Consider the following 19,515-nt stretch of genomic DNA (forward strand, 5'->3'; position numbering starts at 1 on the left):
GCACTATCCACAACTCCACCGACTTTGGTGTCATCCGCAAATTTACTAACCCATCCTTCTACGCCCTCATCCAGGTCATTTATAAAAATGACAAACAGCAGTGGCCCCAAAACAGATCCTTGAGGTACACCACTAGTAACTGAACTCCAGGATGAACATTTCCCATCAACCACCACCCTCTGTCTTCTTACAGCTAGCCAATTTCTGATCCAAACCGCTAAATCACCCTCAATCCCATGCCTCCGTATTTTCTGCAATAGCCTACCATGGGGAACCTTATCAAATGCTTTACTGAAATCCAAATACACCACATCAACCGCTTTACCCTCATCTGCTTAGTGCCTAAAATTGCTTGAGGATGAAGTCGAAAAATATTTCACTAATTTGACATTTTACTGGGATAGACAATGTGACATTAGTGGGATTAGAGGGTTTTAGTTATGATGAAAGGCTTAATAGGCTAGGGCTTTTTTCTCTGAGGCTGAGGGGTGACCTTATAGAGATTTATAAAATCATGAGGGACTTGGAAAGGGTGACTAGCTGAGGTCTTTTTCTTAGGATGAGGGAGTCCAAAACTAAAGGGCATAGGTTTAAGTTGAGAGGAGAAAGATTTAAAAAGGACCTGAGGGGTAAGTTTTTCATGCAGAGGGTGGTGCTGGTATGAAACGAGCTGCCAGATGAAGTGGAGGAGGCAGGTACAATTACAACATTTAAAAGGCATCTGGATGGGTATATGCATAGGAAGGGTTTAGAGGGAGATGGGCCAAATGCTGACAAGTTGGACTGAAGAGCCTGTTTCCATGCTGTGTGAATCTATGATTCTATAAGTCATCTGCTCAGTGGCTGGCCTGGTGAGGTGATGGCTTTGGTTGTGTGGTATTTGTGCCTGTGACTGGGGCTTTCATGGACAGATGAGCATCCATCCGTTTGAAGGATATCTCTGGTCTGCAAGGATCCATCCATAGGCTTTTGTGAGTTATTTTGAAAATGTGTAACGGCTTAGACGGACAGATTGTAAAGAAGATAGGGCAGTTGCAAAGAATGTGAGCACATATGGAAGAAGCTTTTATAGCGGTGATTTCCAGATGAATGCTGATGAAGTGCAAACCGTTCTTGTTCAAGAATCAGAATGTTCAGTATGTTAGGACTTTGATAGCCACATGGATGCAACTGATGATGTCCTGCAAGTGAAGGTAAAAGCATGTACCTTCTGTGACTACACCAAGTCTACTAATGTTGGTTCTGCTATAATGCTTGTTCTGGCAACGCGAATTGGCTATAATGCGACTGACGAATAGTGGAATGCTATTTTTAAAATGCAAACTAGTGTTGGCTATAACGCGATTCCTATCTGGTGTGGAGGAGTGTGCGTCGACATCACATGATCGTTTTGCGGGCTTTGTCTTGAATATGCACAATGTTAGCATGGAAAGAGTCTTCTCACCAGCATCATATGATCACTTCACAGACTTTGTTGTGAAGCACTTTCTATGATAGCCACAGTACTCCGTGATTTTCGGTTTGTTTTGCAAATTCTACCATGTTACCCAAAAAAGCACGAGGACAAAGTGACAAGAACATTAGCAAGAAACGTCCTGGTGATAAAATTGTGGGTGGTGAATGTAAAAGAAAGGCTATGACACTGGAAGAGAAGCTAGATGTTATAAAGCATTTTAAGCGTAATGAGAGAACATGCGATTAGTTCACATAACAGGAATAAAGGAGTCTACATTATGCACTATTAGAGACAATGCAGAAAAGATTAAAGCAAGCTTTGTTGCTGGAACAAGTCTGAGTGGTAGCAAATCTGTGAGGTCATGGACAAAGGAACTTAAGGAAATGAAGCAGCTTCTAAGTGTGTGGATAGAAGATCAAATGAAAAAACAATGTGGTACCACCTTTCTCACCATAAAAGAGAAAGCCTTATCAATTTATGAAGAGGTAATAAAAAAAGCTAAAAATCCTGCAGATAAGCCTGTCTTTAGTGCTAGCAGTGGCTTGTTTGCTGGTTTTAAGAACTGCTGTGCTTTTCATAATGTAAAGTTATGTGGTGAAGCTGCCAGTGCAGACTAGGAGCATGTGATGGCATTTCCTCCCACAGTTAAAAAAATTGACAAAGAAGGCTACATCTTTGGTCAAATTTTCAAATTGGATGAGACTGGTTTATACGAAGTGAATGCCATCAAGAACCTACATTTCTATGAATGAAGCACACACTCCAGGCTTTAAGGTGGCAAAGGATCGTACGACTGTACTGCTGGGTGCCAATGCCAGTGGAGACTTAAAGCTAAATCCTGTGGTGATGTACCACCCTGCCAACCTGTGATAGAAACCTTGAAAGGTTACCTTAAGTCTACTCTAGGTGTCTACTTTAAGTCAAGCAAAAGAGGTTGGATGTTGGGGCAAATTTTTTCTTGTTGTTGATGTTTTGAAAGATGTTTTTAGAAAGTATTGCTGGAAAAAAAATTGGAAAAAACAGGATTCTCCTGTTCCTGGATAATGTGCCAAGCCATCCTCCATTGGTGAGCTTTTTGAAAACATCAAAGTGCTATTTCTACCCCCAAACACAGCCTCTCTCCTTCAACCCATGGACCAGGATGCAAAAACAGCTTTTCAAGTCTATTACTTAAGGCACATATTTAAGGGACTGATTGCAGCCACTGAGGGGGATAAGGGCAGTGCTCTTCAATTTTGGAAGAGCTTTAAGAATGCAACTGGCATTATCGTGGAGGCCTGGGTTGATGTTAGTAAGGACTGCTTACATGCAGTTTGGTGGAAGCTTCTCCCAGATTTTTTTCAAGATTTTAAAGGCTTTGATCTGTCAGAGGAGCTCCTAAGAATCAAAGAACATTGTGTTGATCTTGCAAAGCGAGTTGGATTTGAAGATGTGGAGAGTGAGGATGTTGAAGAGCTGCTTGAGTCTCACTGTGAAGACATCTCTACAGCTGATCTACAACAACTTATCGCTGAGGGGGCAGTGGATGCAGGAGATGAAGAAGATGAAGTCCAGGATGCAACACCACGAGAGCTTTCCACTTCTGTTCTGTGTTCTATCCTGAGAGAAATTGAGAAACAATTGCAGCTCTTAGAGGACAACAATTACAATGCAGAAACGCAGCAGGGTAGCTGGAATAAGATCTTATTTGGCACCCTATGAACAGCTTCTTCATGAAAGGAGAAAAAGGGAGAAGCAGCAAAAACTGGATGTCTTTTTTTAAGCCAACTCCCAAGAAACAATCAGAAGATAATGAACCACAGCCATCCACTCCTGGATTAACTACTTTGCACCCTAACCCTGTAACCACAACTGCACCTGAAGATGGTGATGATGATGATGATGACCCTCAGCCCATGCATTAACAACAGAGCCACCTCAAAATCTCCTCCCCCATCAAGAAATCTTGACAATTTTTCAAGGTAGGGTGTTAAATTTACTTTTATTTCATTATTAGATATGAATTAAACATTTATTCAAATTGTGCTATCCTTTGTGTTAGGTTTTTAAATGATTTTGAGTGATATTTTTTGGTGGTCTGCCCCTAACTCCGCTTTTCCCATAGGCCCCGTTATTTCTGTGGCACGATTTTCTGTAATGCAGTGTTGCACAGGAACACGACCACCACGTTATAGCAGAACCGACCTATGAAACTATTAGACTGTCCAGTTCTGACAAATGAGACATCAGTGAACTCTGAAATGCTGTTTTGTATGTCTGTTAGTACCATGGAACATCTGCAGTTGATCCTTGGAAGGTGTGAGAAGTGAGGAGGTACAAAACCACCGCGAATTTGATGGCTACTGAGATGGCATGGTGACCAGTACTTGAAGGTATGGGGCCTTCCACAATGAGAGCACAAGAATCTTTTTCCATCTGTGTGTAGATTTTCAGTTTTCACCAGGCCCAGTTGTCAGCCATCTCAATGTAATTTCCAGATGCTTGCTTCTCTCTCCTTCCTTCCTAATGCTCAGGATCCTTTCTCCCATTTGTATTTTATACCCATATGCAAACATTTGCAAGTCTTGTCATCACTGTCATTTTCTGCTGTCCTTGTGGTCAGCTTATTGTCCCTTTTGTCCATGGCAACTTTGCCCTGGCTCTTCCCCTCTGATGTTAAAAAGGCAATGGCACTATACTGCCCTGGTGATGACTGCTCACTCTACTTGGAACCTATGAAGTGCCAATAACACCTGTACATCAATGTCCAAGTCATTTTTCTGCCACTGAAACTTTTGACTGTGAGGTATTTCCCAGGGACAGCCATGGCTGGTTGCCACTTTGTAATCATCTCCTTTCAACTCATCTACCCAAGATAGCACATGTAACAACCAGTTTTTCTATTTCTCTCTGTATAGATGCTGCCAGACATGCTGAATTTCTCCAGAAATGTTAGTTTTTGATTTGGGCTTTCAACATCTGCAGTGTTTTGGTGTTTGATTGTAACCAGTGCATCCCCCTGAAAAGAGCCCCCTTTGTCTAGCCTTTAAATAGGTATGTAAGTATCTGAATTGGGTTTAGTGGAGGATGTGATAGGATTGTGATTGTCACGGACAAAGGGACAAATGGGACAATTTAAATGAAAATTTCTTTCCTGTCCTAAGATTGAGACACAAGATGTCATTTAGTTTGGATCAGAGATAGTAGGAACTGCAGATGCTGGAGAATCCGAGACAACAAGATGCAGGGCTGGATGAACACAGCAGGCCAAGCAGCATCATAGGAGCAGCTTGGCCTGCTGTGTTCATCCAGCCATGTCCTTTAGTTTACTGCTTTCCAGATCCAATCTATATTTCCCTGAATGACTGAAAGAACAATTTCCCTTTTTACCCTTATTGAGGTAGGCTGAAAAGGTGCTCCCAAATCTTGATTTTCAGACTCCAAATTATGAAATTATGGCACAGCAAAAAATATTTAAGATGAAATCAAACAAAGGGTTTTGTGTCAAAGCATTGTAACGTGGGTGATGAGGAATTGCTTCGCTGTTGAATCTACACATAAGCACTCAGAAAATTCAGGCAAGACAGGAGGAGAGAGGTTACAAATTACAAGTTTTCATAAATCCAGAGGTATGAAAGTCAGTCTATGTGAGTTCCCAGAGGTCAATGTGCAATAATAGTTTTGTTGGTGAGCTGGGCCTGGTAGATTTACTTCTTGCAGGAAAAGTGCCTGCTTTTTTCTAGTCAGTAACATGGAGACAGAGATCATGGAATTCCTACAGTGTCGAAACAGGCCATTCGGCCCAACAAGTCCACACTGCTCCTTTGAAGACCGCCCCACCCAAATCCATTTCCCTGCCCCTGTATTTCCCATGTCTAACCCACCTAACCTAAACATCCCTGAACACTATGGGCAATTTAGCACGGTTAATCCACCTGCCCTGCACATCTTTGGACTGTGGGAGGAAATCAGAGAACCCAGAGGAAATCCATGCAGACACAGGGAGAATGTGCAAACTCCACACAGACAGTCTCCTGAGGGTCCCTGGCACTGTGAGGCAGCAGTCCTAACCACTGAGCCACTGTGCTGCCCACGATGGAGGGCCTGAACCAGGTACCAACTCAGCCTGCAGGTCTGTTGTCCCTCTGGAGACGTTTGGAGAGAAAATTATTTAGGTCTAATATTGGGAAAAACATAATCCAGATCAAACAGGGAGAGGACATGAACCAGATCTAATGGGTCACAAAAATGATTCAGATCTATTAGCAGGGAGACAGAGAGGAGAATCCCATCCATCTTGACACCTTCATCAGCCCTAGCTCCTGTTTAACATACCTTCCCTGGCAGATCTCCTATTCTGTCATTCACTGTATTTCTATGAAGCCCAATTGTTGGTATAGAACATGTAATTGAACTTTGATGCCAGGAAGTGTGATGTCATCCATTTTGAATCCAAGAGTATTTTTTAAATAGTGAGAAGTTTGGAATTTTGGAGGAACAGAAGGATTTAAGATTCAGTGTATAGAATTCACTACACGATAGTGAATAGGTACAGATATAAAAGCCTAAAGCAATGTTGGCCTTTATTTCAGGGGCTGGAATCCAAAAGGTGGAAGTCATGTTATAACTGTCTAGAATTCTATTTAGGTCCCATTTGGAGTAATACATTCAGTTCAGAGTCTTTCACCACAGTGAAAATTATATTGACCGTAGAGAGAGATCAGCCCACATTCACCAGAAACATACTGAGGCAAAAAGGGTTATCTTATGAAAATTATTGGTGGAAACCAGATTTTATTTGCTTGAGCACTGAATGATTGAATCAATATCCTTAAAATGATTAGAGCTTGTTTTAGTTGATGGAGTTATTCTATTATCACCTGTCCACACTTCAGAAGAATGTGGCACGACCTTCAGTTGAGAGCCAGGCTGTTCATTGCTAATGTCACCTTACATACAGGGTAGTAGAAATCTGGAATTTTATCTTCAAAAAGATAATGGGGTCAAATGAAAATTTCACAGCTAATATTGTGTCAGCCAAAAAAAAAACGACTAAGGACCAAAGACAGTAAATGGAGTTAAGATACTCTTTGGGAATGATATCAGGAGTGAAGTAGAATGGCTCCTCTTACTTGTTGTGAGAGAGATGACATAGTCTTTGAGGTGGATCTGTCCTGACCTCTGTGCAGTTTGATTGTGGCGTATGCTGACTGTATGTATTCTACTGTTTTGGGTTCATAGTTCAACCATGTTTTATCTTTGTTGCAACTCACATTGGTTGGAGGTGTTTCATGGTGAGCTTATTGAGACCTACAGTTTCTGCTGCTTTGCTTTTAGTTTGATTACTTTATCCCTCTCATTAACCTTCAATCACATTGCCTCCGGTCTGAGCTGATTAATTTGGAATTTGCATTTGTGTCTATCTGCTGTATTGCGGCTCCATTTGTATTGTAAACTTATTTTCCTGATTTTTGTTCTGAACTGCTACATCAGGCCAGAAAGGGTTAAACTTTGGCAGAATGAGTCATAAAGTGAACATCTGCACGCCCAGCGTTTATAAGAATTTCACCTCCGGCTCTGGCATCTCAGTCTCTTTGGTGCTGTGTGAAACATTCAGCTGGTGTAACAATGGATCCCAGAGCTTTGGAAAATGAATTAACTTGTGCTGTCTGTCTCCATGTGTACCAGGATCCTGTGACATTACCATGTCAACACAGTTTCTGTTTGAAATGTATTGAGGGAGTTTGGGCCCAGAAAACAGCTCCAGGAGGGTTTGAGTGTCCTCAGTGTCGTCGGAATTTCAAACACAAGCCGAGACTTGAGAAAAATATCACGTTGTACAATATAGTGGAAAAATACAACCAATCACAGTCTTCTGCTGTTATGCAGCGTGCCAGGTGTGATAGCTGTGACGATAAACCAGTCCCAGCTGCAAAAACATGTCTTACTTGTTTAGCTTCATTTTGTTTCCTTCATTTGAGACCCCATTTACGGAACAAGGCATATCAAGATCACACTCTTATTGAACCTATGGCTGATGTTACACACAGGCAGTGCACTGACCATAAGAAGCTCTTGGAGTTTTACTGTAAAGACGAAGATATATGTGTGTGTGTTTCCTGTACAATAACAGGTAAACATAAATTCCACACACTACTGAGCCTGAATGAAGCACAAGCTGAAATTAAGGTTAGTACACAAGTTTACTTGTTCATGGCCAATAGTGGAACTAAGTGCAGTCAGTACTGAGTTAGTCCAATGTTTTTTCACTGCCCTGAATCTGGGTTTATGGCTGTTTGCTTCTTGTCAGTCAGATTGCTGCCTCTCCATTTTCGTACAGTCTGACAGAACAGAGTGGACACTGGGGGATCAAGAGGGTGACTTGGGTGAATATCTCCTACCTGCTCCCAGTCCCTCTGAGTGTGGGACTGTAGAGCTCAACAATTTACAATGTGGGCACCTACAAGAACTGGCACCCCATGGCACAGGGCTGTAGAGAAGAGCATATTGTAGCCTGTGTAACACTAAGGGACTCTGCCATCTGAGACCATCAGCAGTTGGGGATACCCAATGAGGAGACTGAGTGACTGAGTGGAAAATCTGTTGTTCCTCATAACAAAAGAGAATTGTTGTTTGAGAAATGCTGGCGTGCCTGCCTGAGCCTGTATACTGTTCACACTGATTGTTTGAAATGGAGGTGCTGAATCCATAGCACCCAGTGTGACTGTGAAAAGGAGCTAGTGTTTGTGATTACTCAGGTTATATTGGGCATGGAGTATCTCTTTACAGAGAGACATATAAAGGAATACTTTTGCTTGGGACCCAGGGACTGAGATCCTGAGATTTACAAGGAGGGATTGAGGGAGCCATCAGCAGCTGGTAAATCTGCAAATGCATAAATGTTGACTTGACAGTGAGACCTCAACAAAATTCTTTAACTTTAGTTCCTAACTAGGAACCAGCTATATGGAGAAGCTGAGCACAGCAGATGGAAAATCCTGCTGTATAAGGCAGAAACCCAGGGACTTTTCTTTTATTATTCACTCATGAGATGTTGGTGTCCCTGGCTGGCTAGCATTTTATTGCCCGTCCCTAGTTGCCCTTGAGAAGATGATGGGGAGCTGCCTTCTCAAATCCCTGCATTCCACATGTTGTAGGTTGACGCACAATGCCCTTACGAAGGCAATTCTGGAATTTTGATCCAATGAAAGTGAAGAAATAATCATATATTTCCAAGTCAGGATGGTGAATGGGCTTGGAGGTGGATTTTCAGGTGGTAGTGTTCCCTTGCATTTGCTGCCCTTGATAAAAATTCAAAAATATCACTCAAGATAGAAATAGTCATAGGTTTGGCAGGTGCTGACTAAGGAACTTTGAAATTCTGCAGTGCATCTTGTAGATAATACACACTGCTGCTATCTAGAGTCAGTGGTGGAGGCAATGGATGCTTGTTTATGTGGTGCCATTCAAGTGGGCTGCTTTTTCCTGGATGGTGTCAAGCTACTTGAGTGTTGTTGGGGCTGCATCCACCTAGGCAAGTGGAGAGTATTCCATCACGCTCCTGACTTGTGCCTTGTGGATAGGCTTAATTCTGGGTGGGTTACTCTTCGGTGAGTCAAAAATCTTGCTGTATTTGAACAATAATTGTTTCAGTGTCAGAGGAGCCACGAATGGTGCTGAACATTGTGCACTCATCAGCAAACATCCCCACGTCTGACCTTATGATGGAAGGAAGACCATTAACGAAGCAGCTGGAGATGTTTGGCCCCTGGGCACTAGCCTGATGAACTCCTGCCTTTGGTCCAACTTGTCCATGCCGACCAGATATCCTAAATTAATCTAGCCGCATTTACCAGCATTTGGCCCATGTCCCTCTAAACCTTTTGTATTCATATACCCAGCCAGATGCCTTTTTAAATGTTGCAGTTGTACCAGTCTCCACTACTTCCTCTGGCAGTTCATTCCTTACACACCACCCTCTGTATGAATAAGATTGCCCCTTAGGGCCCTTTTAAATCTTTTCCCTCTCACCTTAAACCTATGCCCTCTAGTTTTGAAGTCTACTATCATGGGGAAAAGTCCTTGACTATTCCTCGTATCCATACCTGTCATGATTTTATAAGCTTCTATAAGGTCAGCCTCAGCCTCCAACACTGAAGGGAAAATAACCTCAGTCTATTCTGCTTCTCCCTATAAGCTCAAACCCTCCAACCCTGGCAACATCGTTGTAAATCTTTTCTGAACACTTTCTAGTTTCACAGCATCTTTCATTTAACTGTGGTGGAGTGCAGAATTGAGTGCAGTGTTCCAAACGTGGCCTAACCAATGTCCTATACAGCCACAAAATGACCTCTCAACTCCTTTACTCAATGCACTGACAAATAAATGCGAGTGTACCAAACACCTTCTTCACTATCCTGTCCACCTGCGATTCTACTTTCAAGGAACTATGAACTTGAAGTCCAAGGTCTCTTTGTTTGACAACACTCCCAGGATATTACCGTTAAGTGTATAAGTCCTGCTCTGATTTTCCCTCCTAAAATGCAGCACCTCACACTTATTTAAATTAAACTCCATCTGCCATTCCTCAGCCCATTTGCCCATCTGATCAAGTACCGTTGTACTCTGAGGTAACTTTCTTCACTGTCCATGACACCACCAATTTTGGTGTCATCTGCAAACTTACTAGCTATACCTGCTCTGTACACATCCAAATCATTTATATAAATGACAGAAAGCAGTGGACCCAGCTCTGACCTTTGTGGCACGTCGCTAGTCACAGCCTCCGGTCTCAAAAACAACCCTTCACCACTGCCCTCTGTGTACCTTTGAGCCAGTACTGTATCCAAATGGCTAGTTCTCCCTGTATTCCACATGACCTAACCTTATTTACCAGTCTACCATGCAGAGCCCTGTTGTATACCTTACAGAAGTCCATGTAGATCATGTCCACCACACACTGCCTTCATTGTTCCTCTTCGTCACTTCTTCAAAAAACTCTATCAAGTTAGTAAGATTTCCCATGCACAAAGCCATGTTGACTATCCCTAATCAGTCCTTGCCTTTCCAAATACATGTAAGTCCGCTCCATCAGAATCCCCTCCAACATCTTGCCCACCACTGACGTCAGACTCACCAGTCTATAGTTCCCTTTTCCTGACCACCTTTCTTAAACAATGGCAGTATGGAGATCAAGAGATGGCTCAAAGGTGAAGAGAGATGGCGCATTGAAAACTTGGAAGGGAAATTTTGACAATGATTGAAAAATTAAACCATTATAACCTTGTAATTTGATCCTATTGGGAGTGACAGTATGTGAATTTGTTCATCTCAATTGAGGTGAAAAATCTAGTTTTCACAAATGCAATAAAATTGGGGAACAAATCGGGGGAGAAACAATAATCATTGGAGAAAACAGGGTGAATTAATGGACACAAAGGATGCAAGTCCTCTGGGTTTAAAGTTAATGGCTGCAGAGATAGTGGATACATTGTGTAAAGTGTCGTTTTTGTGTGTCAGATTTATTTGCTTACTTAATGGGTATCATTTTACACTAATAATGTGATGTGGTTTACCATGAAACGTGGTTTATTATTGTTGAAACGCAAGAGATATACATGCAATTCTATGAAACCTTCTTACCCTCTAATTTCCCAGGTAACCTTACAGTTCTTAAATGACTATTTTCTCACACTGGTTTAAAATCTGCATGGAAGCAGTATACTAGCCCGATTACAGTTGGCCAAACTGAGGTTGATGCTGTTCTTTCTGCTCCCAAGGTTCCTGCCTCTTGTGCTGACATTGTGTCTGGAGTGTCAGCTCCTCTGATTCGAAAGGGCCCTTTAAATACAGTTCTCTGGGTCATCCCCGTGTTATGTGGCTTACTATCATTTGCTTTATCGTCATGGGAACTGACATGCATATTCCTTATATAGTTAAAGCAGTTTGATACAGCAATGTGATTAACATAATTCAGTTATTTCATGTGAATGAGTTTCTCTCCCAGGAAAAGGTGTTAGCAAAGGCAATATTAGATGTTCTAATTTCCCTGTAGTTTGAGCCGACCCTAGGAGCCAAGCTGTCTCAAAAACAATTCCACCGAAACTCTGATCTATTGCTCCTTTCTGAAACCTCGCAGCATTATCTTTTCGACATATTTTCAGTAAAGTCAGTCAAGGTAAGTGGCTTGCATATCTGTCTGGTCTGATCCATTTTGATAGTGAACTCTGCAAGTTTCCTGGCTTACTATCTTGGTTTCCTTTCCAGCATGTCATTCAGTTAGCCAATGTTGCTTTTAGTGTTCCAAAAGAACTGTTATTTATTTAAAAGGGACATTTCACTGCAGACAATTAGTTCTAGTCTTTCAAAATTCTCTAGATTGTGGAAACATCACAGTGGATTGTAAAATGACAGATGCAATACCTCTTCACAAAAGAAAGGAATCACAAATCAGCTGCTTGATATTACATGCTCCCGCTAGTGGAATTGAAAGTGTGGGGTTTGTAAATTATATCTGGTGGCTTTACCTTTGGCAACCTGCCCAGCCATAATCTGCTTAAAATTTTACAGGGATGGGAAGAGAACAGGTGGCCTGCTAAACCTTGGATCAATTAACAGCCTCACCACCCAAACCAATATTTTACCTGTGGCTTGAGTGACCCATACTGTGCTAGCCTTCTGTTAATTTCAGCTGCATGTGCTGGTTTCAGGCAAGTGAGGTTAGAAGGGTCCTCCTAGCAGTCCTATGGGCCCATTGGAGGCATCCCGTACAGGGTCATACCATCCTCCCCCAGCCTCTCAAATTCAGCCACCCTACCCCCTTGATGGGGTGTTCCATCCTGGCCCTGGCAGTGCACAGGACTTACCCTATCAGTCAGGGTTTCTATTTGTCAGGACTAGCTGTAGTATTAATGCTGGCCACTGCTTGACTTGGTGGTGCTGGGATGACTGAACTGCTAACTATCTGTTTGGCTGGCAGGACTTCCTTTCAAGATAAGTGAGACACCCTGCCTCAAATAACCAATGTTGATTAAAGCAGGGCTGCCAACTGGATCTTTAGTAGGCTTCCCCCAACCTTTTAGCCAGGAATATGGAGGCTAAGGCACATAGTTAAATCCACCTCCAGGAAAATATAGGCCATAACTTTATTGGTCAATGTATTGTGTGTAGGAGTTGGGAGGTCATGTTGTGGCTGTATAGTTAATTGGTTAGGCCACTTTTGGAATACTGTGTTCAGTTCTGGTCTCCCTGCTATAGGAAGGATGTTGTGAAACTTGAAATGATTCAGAAAAGATTTACAAGGATGTTGCCAGAGTTGGTGTGTTTGAGCTATAAGGAGAGGCTTAATAGGCTGGGGCTATTTTCCATGGAGCATTGGAGGCTGAGGGGTGACCTTATAGAAATGTATAAAATCATGGGGGAATGGATAGGGTGAATAACGGACTCCAAAGCTAGAGAGTATAGGTTTAAGGTGAGAGGGGAGATATTTGAAAGGGACCTAAGGACAACATTTTCATGCAGAGAGTGGTGCGCGTATGGAATGAGCTGCCAGAGGAAGCGGTGGAGGCTGGTACAATTACAACATTTAAAAGGCATCTGGATGGGTATATGAATAGGAAAGTTTTAGAGGGATATGGGCCAAATGCTGGCAAATGGGATTAGATTAATTTAGGATATCTGGTTGGCATGGACGAGTTGGACCTGAGGGTCTGTTTCCATGCTCTACAGCTCCATGACTTCAAGACTCTAAGTACCTTAATCTTCATTACTCAGACTCTAACCAAAAACAGGAACCAAACAGGGAAGTGAAGGAAGGAAATTAAGTGTTCCAGTTTCTGCAGAAATTAAGACTGAAGCTGTGATTGGGAGCCAACATGTCTTGGGAGACTAAAACTGATTGTGACATTTTTAAGGCCAATGAACCATGCAAGTTCAGTATTTGAGAATGATTCTAGTACTGCAGAAACCTGAAGAAATCTGTGACATGACCCAGAATTTGAGAAGAAGGAATTATGTTGTTGGTGCAGTTGTTTCTATTTCTACAAAGATATGGATGTGGATCTCTGCCATCCAGACCATTGTAAGGAGAATTGAGTAAGTTCTGCAGTCATCTGCTATTTTTGGTGAAGGCCATATTTGTAGAATTTCGGTTCATTATGCCATCGGATAAGGAATCAGGCTAAACCCTAGAGGAAGAGTGGCTGAAATTCTTTGTGAACTGGGCAGAAATTTGAAGAACTTTGCGATTTTGATTGTTGACCTGTATTCTGAATTCATAACTTGTATCCTCCAATTAATACAAAATTTATAATTAACTGTAATTGTCTGTTAATTCATACTGAATTTACGTTAATTCTGAGTTTCAGATTACAGGAGGCTGCCTATGGTAAGATTTATTGTTTGCTTTGTTTGATTTTAAATTTTGTTTTAAACCATAGGATCTTGTAGCTTCATCATTTTAGTAAATAATTGGAATTTTGGATTTCTCTTTGGTCCTTGCAGAGGTCATAACAAAAGGGAAATCATGTTTCTATTGTTTCCCGTTAGAGTCTTTTGGAAATATATTGACTGGTGTGGGTAGAGGAAAACCACTATTTATATTGTTTTGGGATTTCCAAAAGTATTCAATATATGGCACCGCATGAGAGATTATTACAAAAGATAGGTGCCATAGTTCATGCTGAGGTTTCAGCTATTTGCAGTCTAATGATTTGAACGAAGAAACAGCGTGTATTGTAGCTAGATTTGGTGAAAATGCAGCAAATAGGTAGGAACAAGTGTTATGAGAAGGATGGCAAAGATTCTGCAACAGGTTAGGTTAGAGGGGTCAGGGGGACTGTCAACAATTTGGCAGATATATTATAATGTGGGAAAATGTCCACTTCATTAGGGAGAACACAATAGCAAAATAGTATCTAAATTGAGAGGGATCACTGAATGATGTGCTACAGAGGGATCTGGATGTCCATGTACATGAAACACAACATGTTATCATGAAGGTACAGCAAGTAATTAGAAAGGCAAATGTAATGTTACAGAGAATGGAAGTAGAGTGTTTTGCTATAGGTGTTGATTAGACCACATCTGGAATATTGTATACAGTTTTAGTCTGTTTACTTAATAAGGGATATACTTTCATTTGGGGACACCTCAATGAGAGTTGATTTCTTGGACAAGGAGGTTGTTTGATGACAAGTCTTTGAGCAGGATGGCTCATACTCATTGAATTTTAGATAAACTAGAGGTAATCTTAATGAAACATATAAGGTTCTGAGAATAGAGGCTGAGAGGATGTTTCCCTTTGAGCAAGGAATCTAGAATCAGAGAATATAGTTTCAGAAGAAGGGGTTCTTAATTTTAATAGAGATAAAGATGAATTTCTTTTTTCAGAGAGTTGTGAAGACTTTGTCAGAAAACTGTTGAGCCTGGGCCATTGAATATATTCAAAGTTGAGATACATAGATTCTTAAGTAGTAGAAAAATCAAGGGTTAAACAGAACAGGCAGGTAAGTGGCATTGAGGCTGGACTAGATAAGCTATAATCTTAATGAATGGCAGAGCAGACTTGGTGGACTGAATGGCTCACTCCTGTTCCTACTCCTATGGCTAATGCAAACCAAGGGACTATTTTACATCTCCCAAGAGTTTGGATACCATACATTAAGTTGTAACTAACATTTTAAAACTGAATTAGTTAGTTTTCCTAAATATCCTCCGTGTTCCAGTTCATGATTACTAAACATAGCATTTCTTGTTATGATCAACACTAACTCCTTACCCACCTTGAATCTTACATTCCCTGTAATGGGTGTGAATTTTGAAGTTCCAATGATTATTTGACAATTTAGAGACTGTTCACACCATTTACAGATCTGGGTGTCAGTGGTTACCAGTCACAGAAAACCAACGTGCAAAATTTCAGAATTTGGTTGGACTCTAAGTCAACCTTAGGTGAGTTGGACACAATTACTCCAATGCAGACCCACAAGTGGAAGAACTCAATCATTCAGAAAGCAATATACTCCACATATAGGGCAGCATCAGCTTGTAGGTAGCAAGAATATGTAGTCGTTCACTTGCCCTCCAGAATGCCCCATTATTAATATCGCTGACCATTCAGCTGCCACTCCTGCTTCCACTGAATGGCTGTGTCAAACTAGCTCGACTGACCATCCCCTTCCCATTCTAGCCTGAGCTCACATCTTTCTCTAATCTCTCTCTTACATTCCCTTAAGTTCTCTACAAGTTCTTACGCACATGAAACCCACCTCCTGTTCCCTTGACCGTATTCCACTAAACGTCTGATTATCCAACATCCATCTAGATGTCATGATATTAATAATAGTTTTCTATCTCCAGGTTCTGTTCCACTTCTATAAATCTACCAACATAATCATTCCTTGACCTTACCATCATTGTAAATTATTTCCCCTTTTCTAAACTCCTATGTTCACATCCAAATCATTTATATAAATGACGAAAAACAATGGACCCAGCTCTGATCCTTGCGGCACATTGCTGGCACAGGCCTCCAGTCAGAAAAGCAACCCACCACCACTACTCTCTATCTTCTTCCTTCAAGCTAGTACTGTATCCAAATGGCTGGTTCTCCCTGTATTCCATGTGATCTAGTCTTGCTAACCAGTCTACCATGAGGAACCTTGTCGAATGCCTTACTGATGTCCACATGGATCATGTCCACCGCTCTGCCCTCATCAATCCTCCTTATTATTTCTTCAAAAAACTCAAACAAATTAGTGAGGCACAATTTCTCACACAAGAAGCCATGTTGACTGTCCCTAATCAGTCCTTGCCTTTCCAAGTACATGTAAATACTGTCCCTCAGGAATCCTTCCAACAACTTGCCCACCGCTGATGTCAGGCTCAGAGGTCAATAGTTCCCTGGCTTTTCCTTACCACCTGTCTTAAATAGTGGCACCACATTAGCCGACCTCCAGTCTTTTGGCATCTCACCTGTGGCTATCGATGGTACAAATATCTCAGCAAGGGGCCCAGCAATCACTTCCCTAGCTTCCCACAGAATTCAAGGGTACACTTGATCAAGTCCCAGGCATTTATCCAACTTTATGCATTTTAAGCCATCCAGTAGAAAGCGTTGACAGAATCAATCTTAGTCAGCATGGATTCACTAAAGTGAAATCATGCTTGACAAATCTTCTGGAAGTTTTTGAGGATGTGACCAGTAGAGTGGACAAGGGTGAATCAGTGGATGTTGTGTATCTGGACTTTCAAAAGGCTTTTGACAAGGTTCCACACAACAGATTATAGTAAGGAAAATTAAAGCTCATGGCATTGGAGATAATATATTGACATCGATAGTGAACTGGTTGGCAGACAGGAAGCAGAGATTTGGAATAAACGGATCCTTTTCAGAATCGTGGGCAGTGATGAGTGGGGTGCCGCAGAGTTCAGTGCTGGGACCTCAGCTGTTCACAATATACATTAATGATTTGGATAAAGAAATTGAATGCCATATCTCCAAATTTGCAGATGACACTAAACTAGATGGCAGTGTGTGCTGTGAGGAGGATGCTAAAAGGCTACAGGGTGACTTGGACAGACTGGCTGAGTGGGCAAATGGAAGATAATGTGGATAAATATGAGGTTATCCACTTTGGTCACACAATCAGGGAGGCAGATTATTATCTGAATGGTGGCAGTTTAGGAAAAAGTGAGGTGCAATGTGACCTGGGTGACATGATGGAACAGTTGCTGAAGGTTGGCATGCAGGTACAGCAACAGTGAGGAAAGCTAATGGCATTCTGGCCTTAATAGTGAGAGGATTGAAGTATCAGAGTAAGGATGCCTTGCTGTAGTTATACTGGGCTTTGATGAGGTCACACCTTGAGTATTCTGTGCAGTTTTGGTCTCCTAGTCTAAGGAAGGGCATTCTTGCTATTGAGGGAGTCCAGCGAAGGTTCACCAGACTGAATCCTGGGATGGCAGGACTGACATAACGGGAATTGACATAATGGGTCAATTTGGCTTATGTTCGCTGGAATTTAGAGGAATGAGGGGGAATCTCATAGAAACATATAAAATCCTAATTGGACTGGACAGGCTAGATGTGGGAAGAATGTTCCCATTGTTGGGGAAGTCCAGAGCCAGGTGTCACAGTCTAAGAATAAAGGGTAAGCCATTCAGGACTGAGATGGGGAAAAATTTCTTCACTCAGAGAGTTGTGAACCTGTGGAATTCTCTCCCACAGGAGGCTGTTGGGGCCAGTTCATGAGATACATTCAAGAGGGAGCTGGACGTGGCCCTTGTGGCTAAAGGGATCAATAGGTATGGGGAGAGGGCGGGATTGGATATTGAGATTGCATGATCAGCCATGATCGTATTGAATGGTGGTGCAGGCTTAAAGGGCCGAATGGCCTAATCCTGCACCTATTTCCTTTGTTTCTATGCCAGACAGAATTGGAGGTCAGAAAATGTACTGTTATTCAACAAGGTTGTGAGGGACAGACCAAATAACAGCAGGCCAGTCAAATTGACCTCAGTAATGGGCAAAATACTAGATTCATATTGAGTGATAGGATGAACCTTGGAAAGACATGGATTAATCAGGGATAATCACCACAGTTTTGTATGTAAAGGCTCTGTCTTACTTACTTAATTCAATTTTATTGAGGAAGTAACAATGAAGGTTGATGAAGATACAACAGTGGAAGTTGTCTATGTGGATTTTAGCAAAGCATTTGATAAGATCCCATCTGAGAGACTGGTCAGAAAAATTAAAGCCAAAGGTTTACAGGGGAATGTGGCGAGTTGGATCCAAATTTGTCTGTGACAGGAAACAAACAATGATAGTTAGCTAATGGAATGGAAAGTAGATCCAGTGACTTTCACAGGGCTCCAGTGTTCGGTCCTCTGCTATTTGTGGTAAATATTAATGGTTTTAGACTTGAATGTTGGAGGCATGGTTGCAAAATCTGTAGACAATACAAAATTGTCTGGGTGAAAATAGTAAAGAGGATGCTGTTGACCTCAGTAGTATCAATGGTTTGGTTGAATGGACGGAAAAGTGGTAAATGGAATTTAATGCAGTGAAGAATGGAGTGATTCTTTTGTGGAGGGCAAACAAAGCTAGGAATACAAAAATAAACAGGAGGGTGTTCAGAGGCATAGAGGAAGTGAGAGACCTTGGAGTGCATGGATACAGGTCCCTAAAGGGGAGAGAACAGGTAAATAAGGTGGTAAAGAAGACGTATAGAGGTTTTTCTTCATTGGGCGAGGTATTAAATATAAATGCAGGATATAGTGCTGAAACTATACACCACACTAGTTTGGCCAATCTAGACTTATGTGGGCAGTTCTGCTCATCACATTACAGGAAGGACATAACTGCTCTAAAATGAGTATTGAGGTGATTTACAAATGTTGCCAGAGATTAAAAATTGCAGTTATGAGGAAAGATCAGCGGAACTAGGGTGTCTTGGAGCAGAGGAGACTGAGGAGCGTTTTAATAAGGTATGTTAAAAAATGAGGGGCTTGGACAGACTAGGGTCACAGATTTAAGGTGATTAGCAAAATATTCGAGGGGAGATGAGCAAATTCTTTTTCACACAGAAGGTCATAACTCTCTGGAATTTCCTTCCCAGTTTGGTGGTTGAGCAGGAAACCCTCGTGTCATTTAAAAGGAACCTGGATTTGCACCTGAAGTGCTGGAACCTACAAGGCTACAGAGAAGATGCTGTAAAATGGGATTAAAATGGGCAGCTAGTGGTGCAAGCATGATTGGCTGAATGGCCTCTTTTTCTAGTTCTTACCATAAATCAAACACTCAAATCACTCTTTAGTTCTGTATAGCCTCCTCAAAGGTTCTGCTGCGTGCTATTCAGGGAAGAATGGAGGACTTCTTTCAGTGTATCAGAAGGCCCTCTTATCAAAACCACCCACATTACCAAAAGGATGTGGATGCTTTGGAGAAGGTGCAGAGGAGGTTCACTAGGATGTTGCCTGGTATGGAGGGTGCTAGCTTTGAAGAGAGGTTGAGTAGATTAGGATTATTTACATTAGAAAGACGAAGGTTGATGGGGGACCTGATTGAGGTCTACAAA

At 41.8% G+C, this 19,515-nt stretch overlaps 2 protein-coding genes across 2 annotated transcripts in view; both read left to right on the forward strand.

Annotated features, from left to right (window-relative positions):
* The window catches only part of LOC109912174 (serine/threonine-protein kinase 32B-like), an 860,354-nt gene that overhangs the window by 650,379 nt on the left and 190,460 nt on the right, over positions 1-19,515 (forward strand). The window lies entirely within an intron of this gene.
* Positions 7,062-19,515, forward strand: part of LOC109933424 (E3 ubiquitin/ISG15 ligase TRIM25-like) — a 53,548-nt gene continuing 41,094 nt past the window's right edge. The window contains exon 1 of the mRNA XM_048603656.1: positions 7,062-7,624. Coding sequence (XP_048459613.1) covers positions 7,064-7,624 — 561 coding nt within the window. The 5' untranslated portion in view covers positions 7,062-7,063. The remainder of the gene's footprint in view (positions 7,625-19,515) is intronic.

Source organism: Rhincodon typus, chromosome 12 (assembly GCF_021869965.1).
Source record: "Rhincodon typus isolate 14 chromosome 12, sRhiTyp1.1, whole genome shotgun sequence".
NCBI lineage: Eukaryota > Metazoa > Chordata > Chondrichthyes > Orectolobiformes > Rhincodontidae > Rhincodon > Rhincodon typus.